Source organism: Cheilinus undulatus, linkage group 20, assembly GCF_018320785.1.
Source record: "Cheilinus undulatus linkage group 20, ASM1832078v1, whole genome shotgun sequence".
Lineage (NCBI taxonomy): Eukaryota > Metazoa > Chordata > Actinopteri > Labriformes > Labridae > Cheilinus > Cheilinus undulatus.
Window position 1 is genome coordinate 3,866,904 of NC_054884.1, and position 24,211 is coordinate 3,891,114.

The 24,211-nt window shown below is 41.0% G+C and overlaps 1 protein-coding gene across 4 annotated transcripts in view; it reads right to left on the bottom strand.

Moving 5' to 3' along the window:
- cacna1g (calcium channel, voltage-dependent, T type, alpha 1G subunit) overlaps window positions 1-24,211 on the bottom strand; it is a 451,566-nt gene that overhangs the window by 181,358 nt on the left and 245,997 nt on the right. For all 4 annotated transcript variants that reach the window (XM_041814821.1, XM_041814822.1, XM_041814823.1 and 1 more), the window contains exons 7-10: window positions 18,835-19,129; window positions 18,235-18,327; window positions 14,073-14,979; window positions 9,576-9,976 (exon numbers count right to left, since the gene is read on the bottom strand). In XM_041814821.1, the coding sequence (XP_041670755.1) occupies window positions 9,576-9,976; window positions 14,073-14,979; window positions 18,235-18,327; window positions 18,835-19,129 (1,696 nt within the window). The remainder of the gene's footprint in view (window positions 1-9,575; window positions 9,977-14,072; window positions 14,980-18,234; window positions 18,328-18,834; window positions 19,130-24,211) is intronic.

The window sequence follows — 24,211 nt, forward strand, 5'->3', positions numbered from 1 at the left end:
AATGTCATAACTACTGCTCCTTTAATGTCAAAAATATGAATGTCAGAGAACAGAGAGGCATTCATTTAGACACTGTTCATCTTCATCATCTGTTGTAAAGTTATCTCATCAGCCTTACTAAAGCAGATGTAACCTGAATGAGCTAAGGTAAAACATACCATGGATGTTCTCTATTGTGTGAAGGAAAATATTCAGCTCTTCTGAGTCTGGAAAACAGTTATTGGATAGATGCGCTCTTTGATTGCTCCTGGACTTCATCATGGACTAGCTGCTGCTGACTTCAACCATTTAATAAATGCTAGCAGTGATATACACCATGTTCCAAATTATTATGCAATTCTTGCATCCATTGAACTTGTGAGTTTTTAGAGAGTTTCTGCTTGAATTTCTTTGCAGGATGTCAGAATATCCTCCCAGAGCTGCTGTTTTGATGTGAACTGCCTCCCACCCTCATAGATCTTTAGCTTGAGGATGCTCCAAAGGTTCTCAGCAGGGTTGAGGTCAGGGGAGGATGGGGGCCACACCATGAGTTTCTCTCCTTTTATGCCCATAGCAGCCAATGACACAGAGGGATTCTTTGCAGCATGAGATGGAGCATTGTCATGCATGAAGATCATTTTGCTACAGAAGGCACAGTTCTTCTTTTTGTACCATGGCAGAAAGTGGTCAGTCAGAAACTCTAGATACTTTGCCGAGGTCATTTTGACACCTTCGGGCTGTCACCCCCTTGCTGACATCACAGCCTTGTTGGGACATGGTAGCCATCCACCAACCATCCACTACTCCTCCATCTGGACCATCCAGGGTTGCACAGCACTCATCAGTAAACAAGACAGTTTGAAAATGAGTCTTCATGTATTTCTGGGCCCACTGCAACCGTTTCTGCTTGTGAGCATTGGTCAGGGGGGGCTGAATAGTAGGTTTATACACGACTGCAAGCCTCTGGAGGATCCTACACCTTGAGGTTGGTGGGACTCCAGAGGCACCAGCAGCTTCAAATACCTGTTTGCTGCTTTGTCATGGCATTTTAGCAGCGTCTCTCTTAATCCCATGAACTTGTCTGCCAGAAACCTTCCTCATTATGTCTTAATCTGCAAGAACCTGTCTGTGCTCTGAATCAGACACAAATTTCTTCACAGTACGATGATCACGATTAATTTTTCATGAAATATCTCATGTTTTCATTCCTTCTCCGAGGCATTGCACTATTTGACTCTTTTCAGCAGCAGAGGTCTTTTTTCTTTCCCACATTGCTGAAACCTGTGGCCTGCTTAACAATGTGGAAAAGTGCATTTTGGGTTTTTTATTTAAAAAAAAATAATGGTTACCATTATGAAGTTTGTTCAATAACATTTGACTTATGGTCTAATGGCTGATGACTTGAAAAATACTCTGACTGTCATTTGCATACATATTTTGGAAAATAAGAGAAAAATGTCATTTGCTTAATAATGTGGAAAGCAGTGTAGTGAGAGAGTCCACCAAGACTCCTATGACTACTCTGAAGGACTTCCAAGCCTTAGCAGCCGAGATGTGAGAGAACCAGATGATATTGACCATGACTGATTTTTAAAATCAATAAAAGGGTCAAACATCCAAGGGTGCGAAAACTTCTTTTAGGCACTGTAACTCTAACATACAGATGTTTAAATGCCTCCAGTTTTCATGCAGCGGGACGAAAAGTTTAAAGTCACACATGCATATATATATATATATATATATATATATATATATATATATATATAGAGAGAGAGAGAGAGAGAGAGAGAGAGAGAGAAGAGAGCACAAACACAACCATGCATCACTGTTGAGCTGCACTCAGAAGTTTGAAGACCCACTTAACATTATGTACTTTCTTTTTCGAGTGCATAGCTTTCAAGGTTAATAAAGTCAGAACAACTCCTGTGGGAACGGTAGACCAAATGACCCAAAAGTTACAGTTCAGATCACTTTGTGTTCATGTAACAGCTACACACTAAATCAATATTCATGTCAGTGCTAAAAAGCCTCAACTTTAACAGCAGCATCCATTTCTAAAACAGAAACCATGCATCTCACCCCACTCCTCCCTCGACACCCCCGTCTTTTCTATCCCTTTTAACCTCTCCTAAAACTGTTTTGGCATCAGCGCCATTGCCGAGGGAGAGGAAAGACTGACAGGAGAGCTTCAGGAAAAGGAAGAAGGGAGGAAAAGGACTGGCTCTGTGTGACCATAAAGACATGGAGAGGTTTCTTATGTAAAGTGAGAGAGAGAGGTTGACCTTCCCAAGTAAATAGACTATGGGCTGTGTCACATAGTTGGCAGACACACAACTATTCCATCAGCTGCACCATAAATGGTAACACTCTTAAACTGAACAGAGAGATAGAGCAGACACCGTCTCCCTGCTAGTCCAACCCGTCCGCCTCCTCTCATCCACCCATCACCCCCTCTATCCCTGCACCTCCAAGTCCTCACACTCCGTCATCCCTATCTGTCGCTCTATTCAGTCATCTTTTTATCTCTGCATCTCTGTCTTGCTCACATTTGCATTCGATGCACTTGTTTCTTCGACTGGCCTCAAAGGGAAAGCATGGATTGTATGCACTGTTTCCCAAGCAGCACAGAGTGTTTGTGTGTACATTTGTGAGTGTGCATCTAAGATAGGAAGCAGACAGGAGGCCTCTGTTAAGTGTCTCAGACTGTGAGGGTTCAGTCGCTACAGCTCCATACACCCTGATGGGCTGCAGGGCAACGGCACGTCTGTGTTTAAAGGACATGTGTGGATGTACAATATCTGCTGTGGTGCTTCCACTTAAGAGGACGGTGTTTTTTTAACTCAGAATTTACGTTGCTGAGTACATCCTGTACCTTTATACAAGTGTTTTTGAGTGCAGCCCCACAGCAACAGAGCTAAAAGGACTTTAATAGAATAATGAGGTATTTAGCTTCTCTTTGAAGACAATAATGCACAGATAGTCAGCGCAGTAGTAGAAAAGTTAGGCTGAGAGTATGCAGCGGCATGCACAAAGATGTTTGTTAATGGCTTCTTATAGCAATCTGCAGGCAAGAGAATGAAAAAGACTGCCGGCCAAAATAAACATGGATTAGAACAATGCAGATGTTCAAAGAAAGCTCCGCAAATAAAGAATGAGGAAAAGGAAACATTCATCATATTCATCAGGCCTCAGGGAAGCACACACAACATCAAAGTGAAGCAAAGGAAAGAGAGAAATATCATTATGTCTGACGCATTCATTGAGAACACAGGTTCTCAACGTGGGGTTCAGAACGCCTTCCCGGTCACAAGAAATTGAGAGGGCCTCAAGAAACCAACTAAGAATATTTTTAATGATTTCAAACATTATATACTTTACCCATTTTTATGAAAATATAAGCATAAAATGAGTTACATGTAAAATAAAACCATGGTAATTTTAGTGAAATGAAAGTAATTTATAAAGCAATAAAAAGTATGTCTGCACTCAGACGTTTCTGGCCCCCTGATAAACCCAGAGAATGGGCCCTGATAAACCCAGAGAATGGACCCTGATAAACCCGGAGTATGGGACCTGATAAACCCAGAGAATGGACCCTGATAAACCCAGAGAATGGCCCCTGATAAACCCAGAGAATGGACGCTGATAAACCCAGAGAATGGACCCTGATAAACCCAGAGAATGGACCCTGATAAACCCGGAGTATGGGCCCTGATAAACCCAGAGAATGGCCCCTGATAAACCCAGAGAATGGACCCTGATAAACCCGGAGTATGGGCCCTGATAAACCCAGAGAATAGACCCTGATAAACCCAGAGAATGGCCCCTATAAACCCAGAGAATGGCCCCTGATAAACCCAGAAAATGGCCCCTGATAAACCCAGATAATGGACCCTGATAAACCCAGAGAATGGCCCAGCCCAGCTGTGATTTATGGAGGATGTGAATGCTTGTGTCTTTTATCAGTATCATTGGCGTAGCGTCCTGAATATCAGTTTCCTCATGTTGGAGTTGAAAAGAAAGTCAAACTATTTTGGGTTCTAATGTTGAAGTTTTTAAACACTTTTCCAACCCAATTTTGCCACAATTAATTCCCACTTTTCTTCAATTTTGTGCAATTGTCACCTGCTTTTTCCACTTTTTATCGTCTGTTGCTACTTAAAGCCTACTTTACACCAATTTTAACCTGTTTTCATCACTTTTTCCCAGTTTTTACCACTTTAAACCCATTTCTGTCTCTTTTTAAACCCTTTCTACCACTTTTTTTCTGCCTTTATTTTTACCACTTCCTAACCAGTTCTTGCCGCTTTCTGCCTGCTGCATCTGTTGATCCATCACTGTCACTATTAACCCCTGTTAACCACTTTTAACACCCATAATAACCAATTTCAGTGTTTGTTATAAACATGTTTGCCAGTTTTACCTAGTTCTGCTGATTTTTGTCTTTTTTTTTGCCTCAGTTAACCTGTTTTTGCCAGTTTAAACCCCATTTTTCCAACTTTTAAATTCTATTTTAACAAATTTTCCACCCATTTTCGCACTCTTGAACTGAATGTAGCTACTTTTTATCTCCTGTTACCATTTTTATGCCTGTTTTGCCAGTTTGTCTATTTTTTGCCACTTCTAATCCATTTCTGCTATTTTAAAAATCCAATTTCCCCACCTTTTTTTGTTTCTTTTACCAATTTTTGCCATTGCTGGTCAGTGTTAAATGTAAGCATTCATTCAGTTATTTTTGTTACAACTTCGAGTAACTGTATATCAAGCTCACTCCTTTGCTGCTGAAAGATCTGCCATAAAGATTTAGAGGCATATTTCATGTTCAGATTTGCATTTGTTGTAATCAGGAGTCTAGGTTGGCTGACCAACAGTCTATATACAGGTGCATCTCAAAATATAAGATCCTGCAAAAGTTCTTTTTTTTCATGGTGACCATGCAAAGCTTGATCTAAGCGGGGCAACTGGACAGGGTCGTTGACCTGTTACCAGTTAGAAATGAGCAGCACTGCAGCCCCACCTCCCCTAGTTCTTGGTACCGTAGACAGTACCACGCCCTACCATTTTCTTCCCTAGAACTAAATCTTGACAAAGTTCCTCAAAAGGCTTTTAGCTCCTGGGGAAAGTTCATTAGGTCAAAAAGCACCTAAAGACAGTGACTAAGTAAGCCAGTATTAAGTGACTAAATGAGAAGGTAAGTGAGTAAGCATCGGAGACTTGGCTGAAGGGTGTATGGAAATAAAAAGCCAGTCTCTCCTCTACATGGATACATTTGCAGGGTAAAACAGCGATCCTTGGGTCTATTGGATGCGGATAGACTTGCAATCAATAAAGCGTCTCAGTAAAGTCTTCAGCAGCCTGTCTGCAGACTGAAGGGTCCGTGCTTCTCAAACTAAGTTAGAGGAGAGAAGAAAGACTGGAAGGAGAAAAAAGGAACAGGACACAGAGAAGAATGTAGAAGAAATAGGAGAGGAAGAGAAGTAGGTGAAAGGAGAAGATGGAGAGGCACGAGAAAGATAAAAGGGATGAAAACACAAAAATAACAGAGAGAAAGAAAAGGGGCGGGAGCAGGAGCAGAGAGAGGAAAAGTAATGATCGAGCAAAGGTGGAGACTAGAAGGCAATAAACCTCCTGTGTTGAGTGTGTGTGTTTGTGTGTGTGCGTGCGTGCGTGCTGGGAATATCTGCCATCTGGATTTGTTTATAGGCACTAGGTCAGAGACCGAAAGTAACCCCATAAACCTGGCAAAGCTTCAGTCTCCTACTAGACACCTACTCGCTCACAAACAAACAAACACAGCACTGGAGTACCTTACTTAACATGTTATACAAGCTTATGGAGAATTACAGGGACCAAAAACTACATACATTCAGCTCAGAAACACATGAAACGGCACGTCCCAGGCCGTGTTGATAGTTTAGGTCTGTGATACTCAACCTGTGGCTCTTTTGTGATGCTTTGTGGCTCTTTTATATCTTAATTGAAACATTGTTCTCATTTTGGAGACTTCCTTTTGCCACTTTTATCTCGCTTTTTGCAATTTTTGCCCCTTTTTTGCCGCTTTTTTTGCCACTTTCTGCCCCATTATGCTGCCTTTTTGCAATTAAATGCCCCCTTTATCCCATTTTGCTACTCTTTGATGCGTTTTGCCCATTTTTCCACCGTTTTGCTGATTTTTGCCAATTTTAGTCACTTTTCACTCATTTTATGCCACGATTTTGCCACTTTTACCCCATTTTTGCAACTTGTTTTTGACACTCTTATCATGCTTTATGCATTTTTCCCTTTTTTGCCAATTTCTGCCACCCATTTTTCCACCTTGTTTCAGTTTTCCCCCCATTTCAGCCACTTTACACCCATTTTTTGCCATGTTTTTGCCACTTTTGGACCATTTTTGCCATCTGTAAACATTTCTTTGCCACTCCTCGCCCATGTTTGCCCCTATTAGCCTTTTTTTGCCACTTTTTCGCTGAGTTTTGCTACTTTTCCTCAGTGTTTGCCCCTTTTTGCCTATTTTTGCCACTTCTCACCCATTTAAGCTGCCTATTACAAATAAATGCCACTTTCTGCCGATTATCCTACCTTTTTTTTTTTTTTTTTTTTGACAAGTTCTGTCCACCTTTAACTTATTTCTTTGATCTCTTCCCACCCATTTTTGCAATATTCTGCCCTTTTTGCCACTTATCTCCCGGTGTTTGCCTTTTTTTTTTTAACCAATTTTGCCATCTTTAACTTTTTTAATAGCCACTTTTCACCTCTGAGATTGTGGCTCTTGAGAATGTATTTTTCAAGAATTTGGCTCTTTGGTTGAGCAGGGTTGAGTAACACTGTTTTAAGTTACCAGAGATGTGGAACAAATTCCTACAGAGAGGTAAAGTCAGTGTGTTGCTTGAGGAAGAGAAACACCTTTATGCATGTCCTCACATCCATCCTCCATCTGAAGAAAACTCTATTTTCAGAGTATTTTGACAAGTTAAAGCAAAAGAGTGACCTTTCTGAACCAAACTAAACTAATTCCATAATTACAAATCGCTCTACACATTTGCAGATTAGTGCACACATCCGTGGATCTTTGTACACATTTGCAAATCTGTGCATACATTTTCAGATCTGTGCATGCATTTATAGACCTTTACACACATTTGCAAATCCATCTACGCATTTGCAGATTTGTGTACTGATCTTTGCATGCATTTGCAAATAGTTTTTCAACAGTACTAGCTCCATACCCTGCAAGTTGGTGGAAAAAATATTTCTGCCATAATCTTTCCTCCATGAAGTTAAAAAAGTTTTCAAAGTTTTATATACTATTCTGGTGAGGAATAAAACACTTCCTGGAACATGTTTTGATCTTGTTAATCAATCTGTCCAAACTTTTTACTTCTCTGTATTCGATCCTCGCTGCAGAGAATCATTAAAGTGTATGGAGAAGAAAAATGCAGGTTTGACCATGAATGATGTGATAAACTTGTAGAAAATGTAGACTTTATAGAAGGCCCAGTAAATCCTCACTGATTGCAGTCATCCCTGGTTCATAAAGTATAGGTGGCTTTCATCTGCTGACTGTCAGCTTGCAGGATAAAGAGATTGAAAAATGCACGAGTCCCAGCTGCTAGTGACTGGCTGGATTTCAGTCTACTTAACAATAAAGACTGAAATACGACATTAACACCACCGTAGGCTGCATGTGCAGAGAGAGCTTACACTCCGGTTGGTTTGAATCCCTCACAGCCAAGGCCGCCCTTAAGGGAGGGGGTTGATGGGGCCCAGCCAGACTGGGGGCCCATAGAGGTCAGCAAAATCATGGTCCATATAACCTGAATAATAACCACTCTTATCAAAGCAACAACCATGAAATGTATTTGTTTATGCTGTAGTTCGGGATAGCCTTTTTTGAAATGTAAACCATTTTATTTTAAAAAAAGATTTACCTTATTATTTGTAATGTTAACCATGGGCAGATTCATCTAAATGTTTGGTATATAATGTCAGTCTTCATAGGAAGGCCAGAATGTGCAAAAATGTCAAGATATCACAAAATAATGTAGAAAAAACCAAGACAACTTTTTTGGAAAAGAATAGGATGATTGTGAAAAATGACAAAAAATGGGTTAAAAGTTGCAAAAATAGATTAACATGGGCAAAGATGGCATGAATGGGTTGAAAAGAGAAAGGGGCAAAAGGTGGTAAAAACCTGGCACAAATGGATGAAAAGTGGCAAATATGGCAAAAAACCTCAGTAAAAGTATTATAAATGAGCAAAAGGTGGCAAAAAATGGGAAAAAAACAGCAATTAGGTGGCTAAAAATGGACACAAGGGATAAGAAATTTCAAATCCGGGCTAAAAAGGCCAAAACAGGGGCAAAGAGCGGTAAAACAGGGCAAAATAGGCAAAAAGTGCCAAAAACAGGCAACAAAAACAGCAACAAAAGGGATAAGAAATTTAAATAGGGGCAAAAGTGGCCAAAAAGGGGAAAAAAATGGGCAGACCTGGTACAAATGGAGGAAAGTAGCAAAAAAGGCCAAAAGGTGGCAAAAAACAACAGACCAAAAGCAACAAAAGAGAAGCGTAAGTGGGCATGCAATTTTAAAAAGTGGAAAAAGAGGTTAAAAAAAGTGGCAAAAATGGACAACAGCTGGCAAAAATGGACAAAAGGTGGCAAAAAAATGGGGAAAAAGCAGCAATAAGGTGGCAGAAATGGGCAAAAGGGATAAGAAATTTTCAAATAGATGCAAAAAGTGGCCAACAAGGGGCAAAAGGCAGGAAAAACCTGGACAAAAAGTTGCAAAAAACTGGCAATAAATACTGAATGGTCAAAAACAAGCATGAATAAATAATTCCAACATCAGAACCCAATAATAGCTTTTAACCAGGATGCTAGCTCCAATGCTACTGATCCAACACACATGTATTGTTATCATCACAGCTGTCAGGGGTCCAGTCAATGCTGTCTGTGGGCCTCCTCACAGATACCTATGTACAGTCAAACCTCTTTGCCCTCACGTTCTTCCTTTGCACACGACTGTGTGCTGTGTAACTCTCAACATGGAGACAGACATGCCCCAAATCACTTTGCATCATGGATTTAAGACGGTATGCTTCACACCATCAAAACCGGGCCTTTGAGTCAAAATAGATTGCTCTTATGAGGATTGGGGTTACAATCTGCTGTTAGGATTCAGACAAGCAAAAGATCACAAATCTGGAGTAAAAAGACAAAGAAAAACTCGGTCGGATGTTGTGGGCCTTCCTGACCCATTAAATCACCCGGGTTCCTTTTTCTCTCCGTATCCTCTGTCTCTCTTACTCTCTTGTTTCTGTTTTCTCTCTCACATGGCTTTAATTATGCTCATGTAAACAAACCAGACCAGAGAGAGACATCATGAATTCCAGTTGGTCCTGTGGGATCTGTGCAGCTTACATAACCACACAGAATGACAATCACGTGCAAAGATGATCTGAGTTAAACTGATACAGACGGCTTAATACACCATCCATTCCCTTTTGAACTTTGACTTTCATTCATGTTTACCCCTACCTCTACTGAGCACCTTCTCAATCTTTTACCTGAAATCCAGAAATAAACATGCACACTAACCTGCTCATGGTACTCGATCCCCATGCTCAGCGTGTTGATAAGAATGGCAATCATAATCCCTCGTCCAAAGTACTTGCTGTCCACAATCTTCCTGAATGTGTCGCAAACCAGCCTCCAAAAACGAACGACCTTGGCGGCAGTTTTCCCCAGCCTTAGGCCCTTCTTCCTGGGCTGCCGGCTGTCTCTCCTGTCCCTGTGATGGAGGTCCTGGGTAAACTCATACAGGCCCTCACTGTCTGAGTCCCCGGGGGTCTCGTTGCCCTCCGTGCCCCCCTCTGAATCGTTGGCTAGGGCTTTGGCGCAGTAAGGACAGCTCTCAGGGTCCAATGTCAAAGCAGCTGTGTCCATGGCGCTGCTGGTGGTGCTGAGGTCACGAGCTGACAGCTGGCAGGAGAGCTGGGCTGCAGCAGAGTGGAAAAGGTCAAACGGAGAAATTAGCACCAAGAAAAGTGAAATCTGGCTGATGGTGATAAATTAGATAATTAAACTGGTTTAGACAGATCGTCAGATCAAATAAAAAGACATTTGTTTAAAACTTTTAGGGCCCTTTCTTGTGTGTCAGAGGGAGTGGGATTGACAGTGATGGGCAGCATGCGCTGAATGAGTAATGGCTCGTCTCTGCAGGCTGTGCTGTGGTCTGTGTGGCCTGTTGCCAGTGTCTCCAGCAGCTCTACAAGCTTTACAGACCTTGCCTGACTTTTGCTGAGCCTAAGGTTTTTTAGAACTTGGCCAGGGGCAGACGAAGCTGGCAGAGAGCTCGGACATGAGGGACTAACATTCATTGACAGTAATTAGCAGTTTCCTCTACCTCACAAAAAAGCTCTCTGGACAGCGTTTCAGTCTGAGGCTTTATCGCCACGGATCGATACCGGACTCCACTTAATAGGTGATTGAAGAAAAAGAACAATTCCAGTGATGTGTAGCTAAAGTTGTTATGGAAATTAAACACTGATTATACCTGAATGAGGCACTCCTGTTATTCCTTTAATCTCTGTTTGGCTTTCCAGTGTTTTCCAGCGAAACAGCTCACAGACCCACGGATTAAAGGGCCTCCTTTCTTAGCATTCACTGCTCTGTACCTCCAGTTAAACAAACTTTCACCTGGGCCAAGCAGTGAAACTGTGACTCTTATCTTGTTACCTGGATGTGATTAAAAGGCACGCTCTGGATGTTTGCAGGAGCGCTCCGGTTTATCCACATCTTAATCAGGAAGTATTTTTCTTTCTGTTTCCTAAACCCAGTGTTTACTGTGCAAAAATAATGCCATCTGTGGATTTAATAGTGTGGACAATCTTAGTGGACATCACAAAGACTTGGAGATGTAGCAGTATCGTTAATATTGCAGAAGCATCTCAGTACCACTGTGGACATTGTGACTCTTCCAAACGATGGGTCAGAGAGTGTGGTGTTTTAGTAGAGCAGAGCAAAGAGAAGTGGCAACTACAGTACCCATCATCCTTTGGGCTGTACTTGAGCTGGAAAAATGGTGATGCTACAAGTGGAAAGGTAGAACAGAGTGATGATGTTTAAGAGATTGTGGAGGCTCCAGCACCAGGGTGTCAAACTCAATCACAGCAGGGGCCGGACTCTGGACTTAGGTCTAGCCTTATCCTAACAGGGTCAACATTTAACCATAACTGTCAACTGAATTTTTTTTATCAGTCATTAATTATTGAAAAAAAAATAAAAACTGAGCACTAATGATTATTGATTTTGAGATTTTAAAGGGTCAAAATGAAAAGTTGTCAGTGCAAGCTATTTTTAGATCAGCGGTGCTGAGATAGGAGCTGCTCTGCCAATGCAATGGTGTCCCGGCTTTCCCTCATCAAACTCATCAAATAAATCAGGGGTTTTGAAAGTATGTGAGAGTGAGCCTCCCCTAAGAAGAAATTATTCATTCGGTAGACCCCAGGCAGGCATTTTTAACATTAATATATTTTGGATATGTTGGTTTGCAAATGTCCCTGAACATCTGCCTTTCCCTCTTACTTGGTTATAATGCCATTAAATACCCTTTATCATATTTTTTGGGCCATTTTACAACTTCTTTTCGCCACTTTTTCCCACTATTATCCAATTTTTGCCCTTTTTCACCTTTTTGCCCATTTAAACTACCTTTTGCCATTACATACCACTTGTTTCCTCTTTTTTGCCAAATTTTGCCACCCTTGACTGCTTTTTTTAGGTTTATGGTTCTGCACCTCCCCTGAAGCTCTGTGATGGCCCCCAGGGGAGGCCCGCCTCACACTTTGAAAACCACTGAAATAAACAATCCAACTCCAAAATGCTCTCCTGGACAAGTGGTGACCTGCACATTCACCACGCTATGAAATAATCATGGAACATTACGAGACGGAGATGTTTTAAAGGCAAATGCAAAGCAGAAACTACCAAGTAACTATGGCACTGCCAAAGGCGTGCACTGTGTCACTCCGCCCAGTGGTTTCCTCAAGAAATAGTTCTGAGTATTTGCTTCATCTGTCATAATGTTACATTATTACACGTTATTATTTCATAGCGTGGTGAATGTGCAGGTCCCAACTTGTCCACGAGAGCGTTTTGGAGTTGTTGGATTGTGTATTTAATGAGTTTGATGAGGGAAAGCCGGGAAACCGTAAGACTCCATCGCGCTGGCAGAGCAGCTTCTATCTCATCACAGCCGATCTAAAAATAGCCTGCACCGACAACTAAAGGTATCAAACCTATTTCTAAGACTATGGGGATTATGGCAATGGGCAAATTTGCCAAAATGTTGAAGTATCCCTTTAAAGGGCAAATGAACTTTAAACAAAAAGTAAGGCAACTTGTGTTTGGTACATTATTTCTTTGTTGTAACAATGCTTCTTGGCAATAAATCTTATACCGTTGGAAAGCCTGTTTATCACCCTTTTAAATGATGCCACATTTGTAAGGATCATGCATTTGTGGGATGAGCAGCAGAGCTGAGTATGTGGATTGTGCCCTTGAAAAATGTGCCAAATCTTCTCTGCCAATGCCAAACAGCTGATTCTGCCGTTGACTCTTGTTTGGTGTTTAGTGGACTGGATTATTGAAGTTTGAAGAAACAAGACACATTGACAATTTAACAAGTTATTCATTTAACAAACAGGAGCCTCAGTAGTGTGTGGAAGAACCACACACAGCCACAGCAGCCTGGCTCCTCCTGCTCATGCTGGTCACCAGCCTGGTCACACACTGCTGTGGGATGGCATCCCATTCTTCAACCAGTATTTGTCACCAGTCAGCCAACGTGGTTGTGTTGGTCACTCTGGCACCAACAGCACACCCAAGCTGATCCCACAAGTGTTCAATGGGGTTAAAGGTCAGGACTGCTGGTTTTGCGGAACACCAGCTTGAAGTTGTCCAACTGACGGGCCCTATCCAGATCAGTCAAACGTGGCATGCCGATTCTTGAAGCGGACATCTACTGACCACTGTAGCAGAGCCCATGCTCACAGGTGCTGCCAATCAGGCACCTGATTGGCAGCACCTGGGGGTACCTGAAGCTCAAAACAAGAGTCAATAGCAACAGCAGAATCAGCTGTTTGGCATTGGCAGAGAAGATTTGGCACATTTTTAATGGGCGCACCCACATATTCAGCTCTGCTGCTCATCCCAAAAATGCATGATCCTTACAAATGTGGCACCATTTAAAAGGGTGATAAACAGGCTTTCGAACGGTATAAGATTTACTACCAAGAAGCACTGTTACAACAAAGAAATAATGTACCAAACACAAATTGCCTTACTTTTTGTTTTAAGTTTACATAAAATAGAAGGTCTCAATAATCTTTTAAAGATTAAAATATGAGATAAAATTCAAGATCATGAGTTTTAAAGGTCAAAATATGCGATAAAAATCAAAATTATGGATTAAAAAGGTCAAAACATGGAATAAAAAGTCAGAATCATACGTTTAAGTAGTAATCGTGAGATGCAAAATTAACCATCCGAAATGAAAACTTGAATTAATTTCTTTTAGACTTCTTTCATCTTATTACTTTTACACATTTTTCTGACTTTAGGGTAATTTAAATAATCAAGTTTACATTTTTATACAGGAGAAAATCTAAAGACCTCACACTGGTGGGCCAGTTACAATAAAATAGGATAAGGTCTTGTGGGCCAGGTGTAATTGGACAACGAGCCGGATTTGGCCCCGGGCCTTAAGTTTGACACCGGTGCTCTAAGAGGACAGCTAATGTTAGATGGCATCACTAGCACGGGCCGCTGTTAATACTTTTAACCATTTTCACAAGTTTGAAGAGATTCTGAGTTATCCCTGGCATCTCTGTCTCCGTTATTTCACTCTGGCCAAGTTTAGAAAAAATCAATGAAAACTCAATAAAAGTCAAATAGCAGGATGCATTCATTGTTTCAAAAAAGCAGGGTAACAGTAACCAACAATGTCAGGGCTTAAAAAGGGCCTTTTTTCAGTAGTTATTGACAATGATAGTTAGCAGAGGAAAATAGTGGTGACCACATTTGTTGAGCTACCTGCAGGGTTGCGTGTGTCCACCAGGCTTGAAGGACGCCTCTCCAGCGGCATGGGTGGGATGTTCAGGTTGAAGCTGAAGTTAGTCAGAGTGCTGCCTGCAACACTCCCTCGTCTGGACTCTGCCAGAGCTCGAGCTTGTAGGGTGGGGTAGTTCTTAGGCCCCGGGGCAGCAAAGGGTACAGAGTTTCTCTTCATATTCCTGGATATGGGAGCTGGGGCTAGAGAGAAGGGGCCCAGGGAAGTCCCCAGGTTTGTGGGGGAAGGACTACAGCGTAGGGTTTCTATGTTGAGTACGCTGCGAACCAAACATGGATCCACAGCTCCAGCAGCAGGATTGGACAGAGTAGACAGGTTTGTATCAGAGGTGGCTGCAGTCACAGACGATGGCAAGGTTAAAGCAAGATGCCCAGTGCTGGTTGTCGCTGCACCAGCCCCTCCATTGTTGTGAGCACCAACCTCCAAATCCCTGCCCTCGACACAGCGAATGCTCCCTCTGCTTCTCACGCTGCCATTCCTTAAATGGTAGTGATGGTGGTGGTGGTGGTGATGGTGGTGCACCATGTGATGAGCCGTCAGTGATCCCTGCCTTGAAGACTTCCTCCTCCTTCTCTGGATTTTTTGGGGCTCTGTGGGCGGAGGTGTGGCGGCGATGTTGAGTCCTGCACGGCGGGCTAAAAATCTGCAGATATGGGCCACTTGTTTTGCCCCCTTGCGAATGATGTGAACCAGGTACTTGAGAAGTTCATCGTAACAGGAGCCCGGCTCGGACAGGGAGGCTAGAGTGCTGGCGTTGGACATGAAGCGCACCCGCTGCTCCTTCATCAGCTGACTCTCCCTCTGTTTGGTCTCTGAGAACTGGGTAGCAATGACCACGAGGCACAGGTTGATCATGAAGAACGAGCCAATCTGTGGGCGAGCAGGGATAAATGATGTTATTGTAGTGATGTGAATGGATGCCACCCTACTAGTCATGAGAATCAAGACAAAAGTAAAAACTAAACAGAAATTAAGCCTTTAAGATTTTTATGTGTGACATAATGAACAATACTGACATATTCGCACAGGATTAGTATTACTGAGGGACTTCTGGTTAGTTGTAATAATTGCCAACTATTTCTGTCACCTGCAGGGTAAAAATTCCATTTCCATATTTCACCACAGGTAATACTAACACTGTGCGAATCGGCAACTCTGTGATAAAGGTTGGTAATAGTGTGGGGTTTTTAATAGTCCAAGCAACTTTTTCTGTTTCTTTGCTGAAAAAGAAAAATAAATAAAAATAAAAAAATAATAGTCAAGTTAATCACATCACTACGCTGTGATTAATCATGATTAATCACAGCATTTATTTCAACAGTTTGAGTATATTTTTATGTTTGTAGATTTTTAAAGGTTGTTATTGTCAAGAGTTTTATTTCTATTCTTTAATTCTATGTACAGCACATTAAAGTGCTGATCTGAGTCCTTATAAATACCACTATTGATACTTTCTATAGTTTGGTGGAAAGACAAAATGAGGGCAGTTTTGGACAAAAAGTCTTCAAAATATTCACGAGGAACACGTCACAGCCTCTCTGTGTCTATTTCTCTCTATTATGAGTCATTCGGGCTCTCTCCATAAAGGTCACATATGTTACCCCTTTAAGACAAGTTTATATTGTCTCAGAGGTCCCAAAAACATGCATGTGAAGTTTGTTTCTTGGAAAATCTCCATTTTTGGATTTTTGCACGTCTAAAAACTCTCTGAATGAGCTGTTTCTGTGTCTGTTGCTTTAAATGTTAACAAGCTGTCTGACTCCGCCCCTGACTCCACCCCTCTCAGGAAATGGATGTGGTTTAATGGATGTTTTTCTCCTGATCCTCCGCTGAATTGCATTCTGACGGTGGCAAGTGCTTGTGGAGTGATTTTGCTCCACTTTTCCACTGAAATCGGCCGAATCACTGGCAAGAAAACACTTCATCTCATCATGAACAAATTCTACACAGGACCGAACACCGCCGTAACTCCGCCATTGAATCAACTTCTCACTAGCCGGGATACGGAAGCTACGGCGGCCAATAGGAACGCTCCCTCTGACCTGAGCCTGATTGGCTGCGAGTACTAGCCTCCTCATTGGCTGGGGCACCCGCGTCCCTTGCTGGTTTTCTCAAGTGAGATAGCAGCGCCATGCCCCGGTGCAGCCAAAAAATAAAAAGTGCAACATTAACTTTAAACTGTCTGTCGTCAACTTTGTGCTTGTTCAGTTCCTTACCAGTATTTAAGGTGTTTAGAGAGTGTTGAGTTGACAGAAGAAGACAAAAGTATAACTATGGTACTGTAATCTTATCTTAAAAATGTAGAGGTGATATTCATACTGGTGTAAATAAAAAGTTTGATTAAATTTACCATATTTTTCCAATTTTTGCTAAGCAAGATTTTTGTGAGAAAGGAATTAAACGCCTGTTCCAAATAAACACCTGGTCTGCTCAGTGATTGAGACAAATAAACGCCCGGGCGATTATTTGGTGTTTTACGGTAATCCAGTGTAGAAATCTGCAGTTAATTAGCGAACTTCACAAGCTGAAGACAGAAAATATGATGCGTTCAGGTAACCTCAGTAAATTAGATGACTGTATTCTATATATTATGATGTGTTGTAATGTCACATAAACATGGAAAAATGTAGTTTTAGATGAGATACTTCAGTAAATACAGTGTGAATCTGTGTTTATATTTGAGGGATATACAGTAGATGTGACAGACTGAATCATAGCTTTTTAACTGAAGCTCTACTCAGCTAAGACCGCTTGTTGTTTAAATATTTGCTTTCCAAGCACAATGAAAGAGTTGGAGGAAATTGTTCACCAATTGATTGGTCATCAGGGTTGCCAGGTCTGTGTGACAAAACCAGCCCAATGGCCAATAAAAACTAGCCCAAAACCAAGCCCAATGCTGAAATTCAAAATAATACAGTAAAACCTCTGCCACACTGCATATATTGCTTGATTGCCAGCAGACATGCTGCTTCTCTGTGGGTGGCGTGTATGTCTGTGTGCTATGTTCCATGTTTTCCTGCCTCTCTGCTGGTTGTTTTAGTTGCACTTGAGTGTAAATAGAGTAGTTTGTTCTGCTACAGAAATTAAATACTCATACACAAGACATAAAAAATGGGTCTGCTCAACCCACAGACAAAAGAATCTACCCGCGGCAGCACGTTAAAAGTAGCCCAATTCCGCGGGACCTGGCAACCCTGTTGGTCATGGATGGCTTGCTTCAGATTTAAAAAGAGTTTAATTAAGTTTCGATTTTAAGTTTACTTTTACAGCAACTTAAATAATATTATATAATAATATTTAAGGGGGGGCAGGCCTTTATAAGAAGGAGACCCTTTATTTTTTAACCTCACGACGTCATGTGGGGAGTTAGCCCCGCCCCCAGGTTCGATTGGCCCTCCTTGCCAGGTAGAAAGTTCTGCCCTCCTCTCCTGATCCTCCTCTCAGAGGGAAAGGCCTTTGACTTCAGTGGAAAAGCGGAGCAAAATCACTCCATGAGTGCTGTGCCACTGTCAGAATGCAATTCAGCGGACATTTTCATCCGCGAGGAGGTAAGTAAAGAGAGGGGCGGAGCTACAGAGCTCGAACAGTCAAAGCATGACTCAAACAGGGAGAAGAACAGGAATGGAGGGGGAGTTGAGAGTTGATTCTATACGGTTCTCATCTCTTCTTAGTCAAATATCACAGCTGTAAATAAAAACACCCGGTGTTTATTTGGAACAGGCGTTTATTTGTCAAATTGTACTGCCACACCTGGCAATTAATTAGGACCCGGTAATTTTGGGGTATTTTACAGTAATATTGTTCACAAACAGGACTGTCTCTAAGTTTTGGAGCACTTTTCAGCATTTATCTGAGCAGCTGAAGAAGAAAACTGTCCTGAAGCAGCTGAACAGAGTGATATGACTGTGGCTTGATCCCGTGTTGATGTTAGCGTCTTTGCTAACATTAGCAAAGATGTGCTCTGCCTGAGGGTGAGCAACCTCAAATATCTGGAGTGGAATGATCCGTGTTTCACTGGTGTTTGGGACTCAGACTGAATTAGGCCCTACCAGATAGAGCTTTTTGGGATCGCCCCTGCTGCCGACACGTATGCACACACTGGATGTTAAGAAATGTGGTACTTACGATGATGAGCAGGATGAAATAGATGAAGTTGTAGAAGGAGTGAGCATCCATCACAAAGTACATGATGTCCACCCAGCCCTCAAGAGTGATCACCTTTGGAGAGAAGATATTAGAAAGAAAGAGAAAAAGCAGATTGATAAGAAAACTCATTCAGAGAGAAGAATAAGAAATAAGATTTCACTGGAAACCATCATTTAAAGTCCCGAGAGTCCCAAACACTAACTCAGTCTAAGACTAATCTCTCTGTTCTCGTGTGTTTAACCCCACACAGGCAAACTAGAGCAAGATTTTTGGGTAAAATCTTCCCCATTCTGTTTCTTCCCTCCAAATTACTCGAACAAAAGACTTTCCAGATGAAATGAAGATAGCAAACAAATGGTGTGGAAAAATGAAGCAGCAGTTGTAGCTGTGGCGACCTGCTAATCCTGTAAGCCCCATTTCTCTGATAAACCGGCCTCTTGGGCAATTAGGCTCTCTTCCTTTGTCTCCATCCTGCAATACAGACTCTAACATCGGCCAGAGCATCCTTCACTACTAAATAAAGTGTCTTTCAGTGACCAGTTTTTTATGAACCCTCTCAGGTGATGAAAATATGCTTACCTGGAATATGGCTATCCAGGCGTAGCAGATGTTATCAAAGTTGATGGCTCCCTTGAAGGGGTTGACCAAACCTGCAGAGCAGTTGGTGTAGTACTGGTTCCAGTTGACACATGTGGTGTTGTCAGTGCTGTTGTAAGAGTACATGTCAAGGTTGCACTGCAAGCCTCCTTCCTCATACAGTTTGGGCACTGAGCCACAGTCCCTCATGCCATTTTCTCGTGGCTGGGAGCAGATGAAGGGGTTCTCGTCATCGTTTTCAGTGTGGTAGTATTTTTCCAACTGAACGGAGAGAGGGCTATGGGAAAGAAAAAAGACAGAATACTTATGGGATTAGTCTGCTGGTTTCAATGGGAGCACAAGGCAAAGAATACTGAAGATGAACCAAAAAACAACAGACATGCTCTCTCAGATTTGTGGCACATTATTCTCAGTGTACGTAGAAATTTACATACAGGAAGGATTTTTTCTCAGTTAAAATACGTGCTTGTTGCAGCATCTGGAATACCAAATGTCCTATTCATGAATCTATTAGGAGCAATGGTGGTTGGAAAATAACTGATTGGTTTTTATTTTCAGACTCAGTGTTGTTACGAGTGGTGCAGGAGATTTGGATCTTTTTCTCTGCTGAGAGTAGGATTTATAGGTGACCTAAAGATAAGTATAGCTCAAGGTTAGGAAATGATATAACCAGTCATGGGTCCCACTAGATTTAGACAGTTACTAAACCCTCAGACTACTGTCTTCAGATGAATAAACGTTGTGCTAACAAAGTATGCATCTATGAAATTAGAAATGTTTCTACTGGCTCCTGTCCAGGATATTTTAAAGGCACTGTGTAGATGCATCTAAGCTGAGACTCTAGGGCAGGGGTCATCAAGTACATCTGCACGAGGGCCAGATTTATTCTGGACAGAATAAATAAAAATTTAATGAATATTTTGGTCTGATTGAAATGTTACTGTAGAATTTTATTTTCTTTCAAAATGCAGGACATTTTTAGGCATTACCAGTGACATCTATGCCTATCTATCCCCCATTTTTGAAACTTTTAACCCCTTTTTGATACTTTTTGCCCATTTTAACCCCTTTTAACCCATTTTCCTGCATGTTTTACCCACTCTTTTATCCATTTTTGCCACTTTTAACCCCTTTTCATTACAGTTTTGCAACAATTATTTCAACTTTTAAATCAATGTTCGCCACTTTTCACCCATTTTGCCACTCTTTGACTCCTTTTTGCAACTATGCCAGGCTATTTCTGCTGTTTTTGCCACTTTTAACCCATTTTTGATACTTTTTGCCTCTTTAACTAATTGTTTTTCAATTCTTTAGCCCATTTTAAACCACTTTTTCTGCATATTTTATCCTCTTTGTGCCACTCTTTGATCAATTTTTGCCACTTCTCTTCTATTTTCCACTTTTTAATGTTTGTCATTAATTCGTTGCACTATTTTTGGCACTTTCAACCCATTTTTAATACTTTTTGCCACTATTTTACGCTTACACCAATTTTTGCAAAATTTTAACCCCTCTTAAACCCTTTTCCTGTATGTTTTACCCACATATACATTTTTGCCACTTTTTAACCCCTTTTCATTATTTTTTTGCACTATTTTTGACACTTTTAACCCATTTTTTATTACTCTTGCCCCTTTTCCTCCCCTGTTTTCATCACTTTTTTCACCATTTTTTGTCCCTTTGTGCCACTCCACAACCCATTTTACCATGCCTTGCCTGATATGGCCCCCTGGCCGCCAGTTGATGATCACTGCTCTAGGGTTTAGTCACCGTCACCTGTTGTTCAGTATACCCACTGCACAGCATTACTGAACTTCTCAAAGTAAATTAAACTGACTGAGTAATGCCTTTACTCCATATTTCCTTGGTTGCCATGTTCCTGTGACATCACTCTCAGGGTGGGAAACTCAAAAGTTGTCATGCTGTAGGTTAAACTGTAGCTTGTTTCTCTTATAAATGAGGTGATTCTGACTGTTGCCATTACACCGTTTCCAAAATGAAACAGCATGAATGGATAAAAAGTGGCAAATTTGGCAAAACTGTTAAAAAAGAAGATGCATAAATGGGATAAAAGTGGCAAAAATGGGGTAAGATTGCAAAAGAAGTGTCTGAAAGTACAATGAAAAACGGCTGTAAAGTTGAAAAAAGCAGCAAAAAGTGGCATCAATAGGGAAATGTTGGTACAGTGACAACTAAGCACTCGGAAAGCGCAGACCTCCACCATTAGCCCTATCTCCCTATAGTACAGAATCCTTTAAAAAATTCCTGGATCCAGACAGTGACCCGGATCAGTCCCAAAATCAAATCAGTTCTTCCTTATGACATGTCTGACATTTCCTGAAAGTTTCATCAAAAATCTGGCCACGACTTCTTGAGTTATGTTGCTAACAAACTAACAAACAAACAAACGACAAACCCACCTTTTTTTTAACCCAATCACATAACCTCCAAGGAGGTTATGTGATCGGGTTAAAAGGTCTTAACTTAAGGTTAAAAGTGACAAACAAGGGTTATGGTTGCAAAAAGATGTTGCAAAAGTTGAAAAGAACAACGCAAAATGGTTGAAAGGTGGAAAAAAGCAGCAAAAAAGTGGCAATAATGGGCAAACATTGGTACAGACAAAAAAATGGGCAAAGAGTGGCGTAGATGGACAAAAGTTACAAAACGGGCAATAGATGGCAATAGAACAGCTTAATTTGGCAAAATTTGTAAAGAGATGTATAAATAGGCATAAATAAATAAATAAAATTGTCAGAAATGGGTGAAAAAGGGCAACAATGGGATAAAACTGGAAAAAAAGTTCCATTAAAAAGCGCTACAAAATGGGCAAAAGCAGCAAAAATGGTAAAATGAACAAAAAAGTGGAAAAAGGGCAAAAAAATGGCAAGAAAGGCTGCTGAAAAAGGCAAAAAGTTTAAAAACAGCAAAAATGGGTTAAAAGTGTCACAAAGATGTGTCAGTAGAGGGTAAAAGTGGTTTAAAGTGTTGCAAATAGATCATGCCAACATTAGAACCCAATAGTTATAAAGTAAACACTAAATAACTGCATACAGATGGATAATATGAAACTTCTACCCTCCAAAGATCCACAATCTTACTGTCAGTTAAGTGCAAAAAACAACGATCAAACTACTGCTAGATATTTGCATAATGTGGGTGAAACTTTGAGCATTAAATCCCTAAATTCTGTATTCTATAATTCTAAGTGAATGCTTTCTGTCTTTCTTTCTGAACCCACTCAGCTGATGGGCTTTAGTAAATGCAGAACTGCCTCAGACACTTTGCAGTAGATAAGACCAGTTCCTCGCTCTCACTTATTTATTCATACATTCATAAAAGATGCTTCACACCTTTGGCTGATCTACAACAACATTCTCTGGTAGGAAACACATTTGATTTATCTCACCTACAATGATGCATGAGTTGTGCTTCCTGTTGAGTACTCTCACATCATCTCAATCAGACTAATAAAGAGAGGTTGTCAGCCAGCTAACAGTGAACAGCTGTTCCTGATCTATCAGTGATTTTTAAGAGAGATTGCAGCGGGCGTTAAACAGATATGTTTATGATATTACACATAGAGGCGAATATAAATGCCAATCAGCTGATGTAAAAACACAGACATGGCAAAAAAACAGGCTCTGAAAATTAATGATGATGACAAAAAACATGCCAGCTCACCAAAGCTTAAACTACAGCTGTGAGATGTCATAAATCCTATAGAGAGTAATGAAGCCAGGATGACCCAGGGAACATGAATAAGTCATTGTGCCCATGTTCTGTATGTGAAGGGCCACATGGGGTCTTTCTCATTATTCCAGGACGTGTCACTCTCCCATTCATCATTGTGATGAGACTCTATAATCTATTACCTCACTGTATGACCTATTCTAGTGAGAGGAGCCAAGGCTCTGTCTGTGTTTTTACCTTGGCCTTTGGTTGGCCTGGATGCTTTCTTATCAGAGTTGTGTTTCAGCGTTACTCAGAAAAAGTAAGAGTGCCTGGAGAATTTAAAAAAAAAACAAACGAAAGGAAAATCCTATTTCTGGGTTTTAGGCTCAAGTCTTTCAAACTAAGAAAACAGAGACTTTTTGGAGCGGCCAAATTGTTTCAATGTTTGTATTTTTTACACAATCTAAACCCTTAAGGTACTATCTAGTATGGAGAACTCACTAACTTTACATTATAATAACTATAAAAGCTACAATCTCTGGAATTTTGGCACAGAAATGGCTGATAATTAAAAATGAACACTCCTAGGTTATATAATATAAATATTTTTAGTTCATTCTTCTATTATCTAAAGCTGTGGTTCTCAACGTCGGTGTCGAGGCCCCCTTGGGGGTTGTTAGATACTAAGAGGAGGTCTCCAGATGTCTTTAAAACACTAAAATATATCTTTAATTACACATTTGTAGCTGAACATTAAATTTGCCAAATTTCAACCCATTTTCATCACTTTTTCCCACAAATTTTGCAAAGTTTAACACATTTTTGACACTTAAAACCCATTTTTGTTCATATTAACCCTTTCAGTCACTTTTTCTGCCTTTTTTGCCACTTCTAAACAAACTCTTGCCAATTGCTGCCTATTGTACCCTGTTGATCTATTATTGCCTCTTTTAAACAATTTTTAGGTCAATTTTTGCACATTTTTAGCAAATTTCATTGCTTGTTGTGCCGGTTCTTGACAGTTTGACCCAGTGTTAATTTTGGCAGCTATTTTTAATTTTAGTCTTAGTTTTAGTCTTTTAATGAAGTGTCTTTTAGTTTTAGTCCGAATTTAGTCATTTGTATCCTTTTAACTTTTAGTCTAGTTTCAGTCTAGGTATGGTCTACTTTTAGGTCGTTCTCACACCTGATAGTCCGGGGGACTCAGCCCGTTTTGGAACAGAAATGGCAACATTGTTGCACTTTCCTTTGGTGTGGTTCGCATTCACACTGCTCTCTTGGTCAAGTGGACCAAACCGTCTGAACACCTACAACCTCTGCCCGCCAGGGGCGCTGTCGCCACGAACAAACGGCAACTTAGAAGAAAAGAAGGCGTAGAAGAAGACAAAACTCCTTGCGCCGGTCTTTTCTTCCACATAAACAATGAAAAACACAGAATTTACGCTGTCTTGTGGTTTCTGCTCTTGCATTGCAGCATTATGAGCAGCCATGTCGTCCTCACATGAGGCGAATAAATAAGCACGGACTACGACATGTTGCCATGGCTACCCAGACGCCAAGCGAGGTACCGGCATGTGTTTGAGTGTATAGAGTGGTGCAGTTGTGAGGTAATTTTGCAGGCAAATCCGGAAGTTAGCGTTGCATGGGTTCCCTCAGCGTCGAGCCTATGGGATTTTTCAATGGGTTT